We start from the raw sequence: 7,686 nt of genomic DNA on the forward strand, positions 1-7,686 counted from the left end.
CAACGTAGCCAGCGTCGCTCGTGGTGCAGGTCGACGCGCCCGCGTCGCTCGTCGTACCGTCGGGACAGATGGAGCAAAAGCTCGAGCCCGTTCCGGAGTAGCGCCCAGAAGCGCACTGCGAAGGCGCCGTTGCTCCAGGGACGGCAACGTAAGACCCGCCACTCGACAGCGCGCAGCTCGATTGGGCAGATGCCGAAGCGTAGCGCCCCACCTCGCAGGCCGTGCACGCGGACGCGCCCGTCCCCGAATACGCGCCGGCGGGGCACTCGAGCGCTTCGGAGGCGCCCATCTCCGACACATAGTAGCCCACGTCGACCAGCGTGCACGTCGTCGCGCCCTCGGAAGAGGCGTAGGTGGCCACGGCACACAGCTCGCACTCAGTGGCGCCAGATCCGCTGTATTCCCCCGCGGGGCACGCGCTCTGAGCCGAAGCCCCCGTTGTGCTGACGTAGCTGCCTCCGCTCACGAGCGTACACGACGTTTGGCCTTCGTCGGCGACATAGGTACCGGGCGAACACGCCGAACACGCCGACGCGGCGGAGCCGGAGTACTTCCCCGCGGGACACGACGTCTCTTTCGTGGCGCCGCTCGAGCCGACGAACGTGCCCGCGTCCGCGAGCTGACACGAGGTTTGCCCCTCCAGCGACTGGAAGGTCCCGGATCCACACGACGCGCACTCGAACGCGCCCGAGCCGCTGTACTTGCCGGCGGGGCACGGAGTTTCCTCCGAGGCGCCCGACGACGACACGAAGGAGCCCGCGGTCGCCGTCGCGCAGCTCGTGGCGCCGTCTTCGTCGCTGAATGACCCCGGCGCGCAATCGTTGCACTCGGTCGCACCCGATCCGGAATAAGCGCCCGCCGGGCACGGAACTTGCTCGTGAGCGCCCGCTTCGGAAACGTACGAGCCCGCGTCGGCGAGCGAGCACGCGGACTGTCCTTCGTCCGTCGCGAAGAACCCTACGGCGCACTCGACGCAGGACTCGGCTCCACTGCTCGAGTACTTTCCGTCTGGACACGCCGTCTCCGCGCTCGCGCCAGATGTCTCTACGTACGAGCCCGCCGAGACGAGCGCGCAGCTCGTCTGACCTCCGGAAGCGGTGAACGTTCCAGGTTCGCAGTCCGAGCACTCCGACGCGCCCGAGCCACTGTACGTGCCCACCGGACACGGAGTTTGCTGCGAGGCGCCGAACGCGTCGACAAATTGACCGGCGTCGGCGAGCTGGCACGCGGATTGCCCGGTCGCGGCCGTGTAAAAGCCGACCTCGCACTCCGAGCATTCCGACGCGCCCGAGCCGCTGTATTTCCCCGCGGGACAAGCCGTCTCAGCCGTCGCTCCGGCCGAGGGCACGTGGGACCCGGAGTCCGAGAGCTGGCACGACGTCTGCCCCGCCGAGGCTTGGAACGTGCCGACGCCGCAATCCTCGCAGACCTGGGCACCCTGCCCCGCCGTGTACGCTCCCGCCGGGCACGTGCTTTGCTGCGTTGCGCCTTTGGAGCTGACGTACGAGCCGGCGTCCGCGAACAAGCAGCTCGTCTGTCCGGAGACGCTCGTGTAGGACCCCTTGTCGCAGTAGACGCAGTAGGACGCGCCGCTGAGCGAGTAGGTGCCCGCGGGGCATTGCTGCTGGCCATCGCTGGACTCCTCGGAGATCATCTCGTGCTCCGCGGTAGCTGCTTCGACGCTGCTCACTGTGGCTTCCGTGTTCACGGTGGCAGAACTGAGCGCGGAGCTGCTCGAAAGCGAGCGTCGAAGCCGGCGGCCGTTCGATACGGCCAAGTAAATGGCGTAGTTCAGCGTGCCGTCGTTCACGTCCGAAATAAGATCGGACTGGAAGTCGTCGACGATCAGCTGCTTGACTTCCGTGATGTTCTCCGACGCGGCGGCCGAGTAGTTCGCGATTAAGCTGAAGGAGATTTCGGTGCTCCCGCTGACCGTCGATGCTGGGCCAACCGAAGAGATCCGCGCACTCTCGACGAGGTTAGTGAACAGGTTCGTGACGAGAACAAAGTCGAGAGCGGTCGCCAGCTGCCCGTTGGCTACGTCGTCGTCGTTGAAAGCGTCGGCGTCGACGCCGTCGAGCGTCACGGACGACGCGATACTGACCTGATAGACCTCTGGCGCGGGCGCGATGTAGCCCGCGTCGCTCGTCGTACATGAAGACTCACCAGCATCGCTCGTCGTGCCGGTGGGACAGAGGGCACAATAGGACGCTCCCGCTCCAGAGTAGCGCCCGGCGGCGCACGCCGCCGCCGCCGTCGCGCCGACGCTCGCGACGTAAGACCCGCCGTCCGAAAGCGCGCAGCTCGATTGGGCCGATGCCGGAGCGTAGCGACCCTCTTCGCAGTCGGTGCACGCCGAGGCGCCCGAGCCCGAGTAAGAGCCGGAGGGACATTCGGCTTGATTCGACGCGCCCGTCTCGGAGACGTAGTAGCCCGCGTCCACGAGCGAGCACGACGTGGAGCCTTCTTCGAGCGCGTACGTCGACGTCGCGCAGTCATCGCATTCGGTCGCACCCGATCCGCTGTATCGGCCCGCGGGACACGGCGTCTGCGCGGAGGCGCCAGTCTCGTCGACGAAGGACCCGGCGTCGACGAGCGCGCAGCTCGACTGTCCGGTTGCGTCGGCGAACGTCCCGACCGCGCATGCGCTGCACTCGCCCGACCCAGCGCCTTTGTACTTTCCCGCGATGCAGGGAGTGCATTCGATCGCGCCGGTGGAGCTGCTAGAAGTTCCCGCGCCGCAGGACGTGCACGAAGAGCTGCCCTCGGTGCTGTACGTACCGACCTCGCACGTCGCGCACTCCTCCGAGGCTGTCGCCGAGTACGTGCCAGGCGGACACGGCGACGACGACGACGCGCCGGTGCTTCCCACGAAGCTCCCGGCGGCCGCGAGCTTGCAGTCGCTCGAGCCCTCCTCGTCCGCGTACTTGGCCACGGCGCAGTCGACGCACTCGCTCGCGGCGGAGCCGGCGAAGCTTCCCGCGGGGCACGCCGTTGACGACGACGCTCCCGCGCTTCCGACGAAGCTCCCGGCGGCCGCGAGCTTGCAGTCGCTCGAGCCCTCCTCGTCCGCATACTTGGCCACGTCGCAGTCGAGGCACGCGCCGGCGCCCGCGCCCTTGTAGGTCCCGACCGGACACGCCTCGCATGCGTTCGCGCCCTCGGCAGCGCTCGAGTAGCCGCTCGAGCACAGCGTGCACGTGTCGCTGCCCTCGGTGCTGTAGGTGCCGACCTCGCAGGTCGTGCACTCTTCCGAGGCTGTCGCCGAGTAGGTGCCCGCGGGGCACGCCGTTGACGACGACGCTCCCGCGCTTCCGACGAAGCTCCCGGCGGCCGCGAGCTTGCAGTCGCTCGAGCCCTCCTCGTCCGCGTACTTGGCCGCGTCGCAGTCGAGGCACGCGCCGGCGCCCGCGCCCTTGTAGGTCCCAACCGGGCACGCCTCGCATGCGCTCGCGCCCTCGGCAGCGCTCGAGTAGCCGCTCGAGCACAGCGTGCACGTGTCGCTGCCCTCGGCGCTGTACGTCCCGACCTCGCACGTCGCACACTCCTCCGAGGCTGTCGCCGAGTAGGTGCCCGCGGGGCACGCGGTCGACGACGACGCGCCGGTGCTGTCGACGAAGCTGCCCGCCTCGGCGAGCTTGCAGTCGCTCGAGCCCTCCTCGTCCGCGTACTTGGCCGCGTCGCAGTCAAGGCACGCGCCCGCGCCCGTGCCCTTGTACTTGCCGACCGGACACGCCGAGCACGCGCTCGCGCCCTCGGCAGCGCTCGAGTAGCCGCTCGAGCACAGCGTGCACGTGTCGCTGCCCTCGGCGCTGTACGTCCCGACCTCGCAGGTCGTGCACTCGGAGCTCGCCGTCGCCGAGTAGGTCCCCGCGGGGCACGCGGTCGACGACGACGCGCCCGCGCTTCCGACGAAGCTCCCGGCGGCCGCGAGCTTGCAGTCGCTCGAGCCCTCCTCGTCCGCGTACTTGGCCACGTCGCAGTCAAGGCACGCGCCCGCGCCCGCGCCCTTGTAGGTCCCGACCGGACACGCCTCGCATGCGCTCGCGCCCTCGGCAGCGCTCGAGTAGCCGCTCGAGCACAGCGTGCACGTGTCGCTGCCCTCGGCGCTGTACGTCCCGACCTCGCACGTCGCACACTCCTCCGAGGCTGTCGCCGAGTAGGTGCCCGCGGGGCACGCGGTCGACGACGACGCGCCGGTGCTGTCGACGAAGCTGCCCGCCTCGGCGAGCTTGCAGTCGCTCGAGCCCTCCTCGTCCGCGTACTTGGCCGCGGCGCAGTCGATGCACGCGCCCGCGCCCGCGCCCTTGTACTTGCCGACCGGGCACGCCTCGCACTCGCTCGCGCCCTCGGCGTCGCTCGAGTACCCGCTCGAGCACAGGGTGCACGTGTCGCTGCCCTCGGTGCTGTACGTGCCGACCTCGCACGTCGCGCACTCCTCCGAGGCTGTCGCCGAGTACGTGCCGGCGGCGCACGCCGTCGACGACGAGGCGCCCGTGCTGTCGACGAAGCTCCCCGCCTCCGCCAACTTGCAGTCGCTCGAGCCCTCCTCGTCCGCGTACTTGGCCGCGGCGCAGTCGATGCACGCGCCCGCGCCCGCGCCCTTGTACTTGCCGACCGGGCACGCCTCGCACTCGCTCGCGCCCTCGGCGTCGCTCGAGTACCCGCTCGAGCACAGCGTGCACGTGTCGCTGCCCTCGATGCTGTACGTGCCGACCTCGCACGTCGCGCACTCCTCCGAGGCTGTCGCCGAGTACGTGCCCGCGGGGCACGCCGTCGACGACGAGGCGCCCGTGCTGTCGACGAAGCTCCCCGCCTCCGCCAACTTGCAGCTCGACTGGCCCGTCGCGTCCTGGTACGTCCCGGTCGCGCAGTCGTCGCACTCGCTCGCGCCGGAGCCGCTGTACTTGCCCTTATCGCACGCCGTCTGCTCAAAGGCGCCCACCGCGTCGACGAAGGACCCGGCGTCCGCGAGCGCGCAGCTCGACTGGCCCGTCTGGTCCTGGTACGTCCCGGCCTCGCAGTCACCGCACGCGCTCGCGCCGGAGCCGCTGTACTCGCCCGTGTCACACGCGGTCTGCTCAAAGGCGCCCACCGCGTCGACGAAGGACCCGGCGTCCGCGAGCGTGCAGCTCGACTGGCCCGTCTGGTCCTGGTACGTCCCGGCCGCGCAATCGTCGCACGCGCTCGCAGCAGAGCCGGAGAAGCGCCCCGCGGGACAGTCGGCCTGCTCCGAGGCGCCCAGCGCGTCGATGAAGGATCCCGCGTCAGCGAGCTTGCAGCTCGACTGGCCGGCCTCGTCCTGGAACGTCCCGACGGCGCAGCTTGAGCACTCGCTCGCGCCCGGCCCGGAATACGACCCCGCGGAGCAGCTCGTGCACTCGCTCGCGCCCGCGGCCGAGAACTCGCCCGCGGCGCATTTCGTGCACTGGTCGTCGCCCTCGGCCGAAGAAGTGCCGGCCTCACACTCCACGCACTCGGCGACGTTGAAGGAGCCGTCGAAGGACGCGGTCTCGACGGTCCCCGCGGGGCACGTCCCGTCCGTGCAGCCGCTCCCCGAGAAGACGTCGTAGCACGTGCAGACACCGGAACCGGAGATGCCGTCGTCGCAGGAGCCCCGCGACCGGCCGCTCCCGGCGACGCCGCACGTGTCCGTCAGGCGCGGCGCGTTGCGGTCCTCGGAGCCACCTTCCGGGCAGAGCTCGCACGTGGCGCCAAAGTAGCCGGCCTGGCAATCATTGCACTGGTCGCCGGAGTAGCCGCCGAGGCATTGGCAGTAAGCCTCGGAGAAGACGACAGATGTTTGATCGCACAAGCCGTTGGCGCTGCAGGCGGAAGTGCCCATAGTACAATAGCCGTTGACAAATAGGCCGAGGGCGCCGCCATCGCCCACGACGAGGTCGAGGTCGCCGTCGCCGTCGAGGTCGGCGAGCGCGCTGACTGAGATGCCATCGAAGGGGTTGGCGCTGCCGGTGACGGCCGTATAGCTCGGCGACGTCGCGGACCCGACGTTCTCGTAGTAGCCCACGCCCACGACGAGGTCGAGGTCGCCGTCGCCGTCGAGATCGCCGAACGTGGGCTCGTCTAAGCCACCGACGTCGATGCCGTCGAAGGGGTTCGCGGCGCCGGTGACGGCCTCGTAGCTCGGCGACGCCGCGGACCCGACGTTCTCGTAGTAGTAGAGGGTGCCGTAGTAGCCCACGCCGAGGTCGTAGTAGCCCACGACGAGGTCGAGGTCGCCGTCGCCGTCGAGGTCGGCGAGCGCGGGCTTGCTGTAGCCACCGACGTCGATGCCGTCGAAGGGGCTCGCGCTGCCGGTCCTGGCCACGTAGCTCGGCGCCGTCGGGGACCCGACGTTCTCGTAGTAGTAGAGGGTGCCGTCCCGAGCGCCCACGACGAGGTCGAGGTCGCCGTCGTCGTCGAGGTCGGCGAGCGCGGGCGAGCTGCGGGAACCGACGTCGATGCCGTCGAAGGGGCTCGCAGCGCCGGTCCTGGCCTCGTAGCTCGGCGACGCCGCGGACCCGACGTTCTCGTAGTAGTAGAGGGCGCCGTAGTATTCGCCCACGACGAGGTCGAGGTCGCCGTCGCCGTCGAGGTCGGCGAGCGCGGGCGCGCTGTTGGAACCGACGTCGATGCCGTCGAAGACGTCGATGCCGTCGAAGGGGTTCGTACTGCCGGTGACGGCCGCGAAGCTCGGCGACGCCGCGGACCCGACGTTCTCGTAGTAGTTGAGGACGCCCCAGTCGTCGCCCACGACGAGGTCGAGGTCGCCGTCGCCGTCGAGGTCAGCGAGCGCGGGCGTGCTGTACAAACCGACGGCGATGCCGTCGAAGGGGTTCGCGCTGCCGGTCCTGGCCGCGTAGGTCGGCGACGTGGCAGACCCGACGTTCTCGTAGTAGTAGAGGGCGCCGTTCTCTTCGCCCACGACGAGGTCGAGGTCTCCGTCGCCGTCGAGGTCGCTGAGCGCGGGCGTGCTGTTCCAACTGACGTCGATGCCGTCGAAGGGGTTCGCGGTGCCGGTGACGGCCTCGTAGCTCGGCGACGCCGCGGACCCGACGTTCTCGTAGTAGAAGAGGGCGCCGCCGGATTCGCCCACGACGAGGTCGAGGTCGCCGTCGCCGTCGACGTCGGCGAGCGCGGGCGCGCTGTAGTCACCGACGTCGATGCCGTCGAAGGGGCTCGCGCTGCCGGTCCTGGCCACGTAGCTCGGCGCCGTCGGGGACCCGACGTTCTCGTAGTAGAAGAGGGCGCCGTCGCCTTCGCCCACGACGAGGTCGAGGTCGCCGTCGCCGTCGAGGTCGACGAGCGCGGGCGTGCTGACCCAACCGACGTCGATGCCGTCGAAGGGGTTCGCGGTGCCGGTGACGGCCGCGTAGCTCGGCGACGCCGCGGACCCGACGTTCTCGTAGTAGTAGAGGACGCCGTAGTTTTCGCCCACGACGAGGTCGAGGTCGCCGTCGCCGTCGAGGTCGACGAGCGCGGGCGTGCTGACCCAACCGACGTCGATGCCGTCGAAGGGTCCATTTTCGAGCACCTCGACGAAGTAGTGAAAATCTCCCGAACAGCCAGACGAGTCTCGGAGTTGACAAAAGGCAGTCGAGTCGGCGGTCGGCGCTAGTACATAGGGCGTCCGGGTCGGCGCGTGCGTGGCGGTCGGCGCCGGGCTCGGCTGCGGCGTCGGCGAAA

General features: G+C 69.8%; 1 protein-coding gene across 1 annotated transcript; it reads right to left on the reverse strand.

The window, feature by feature from the left end:
• Positions 1-952: 952 nt before the first annotated feature.
• Positions 953-4,510, reverse strand: AURANDRAFT_11273 (hypothetical protein; the record flags this gene model as incomplete). Its single annotated transcript, XM_009033912.1, has 3 exons — positions 953-1,267; positions 2,594-2,954; positions 4,092-4,510. Coding segments are annotated over 3 exons (1,095 nt in total), but the record flags the coding sequence as incomplete, so codon positions are not given.
• Positions 4,511-7,686: the final 3,176 nt, after the last annotated feature.

This window comes from Aureococcus anophagefferens (genome assembly GCF_000186865.1).
Source record: "Aureococcus anophagefferens unplaced genomic scaffold AURANscaffold_1, whole genome shotgun sequence".
NCBI classification, from domain to species: Eukaryota; class Pelagophyceae; order Pelagomonadales; family Pelagomonadaceae; genus Aureococcus; species Aureococcus anophagefferens.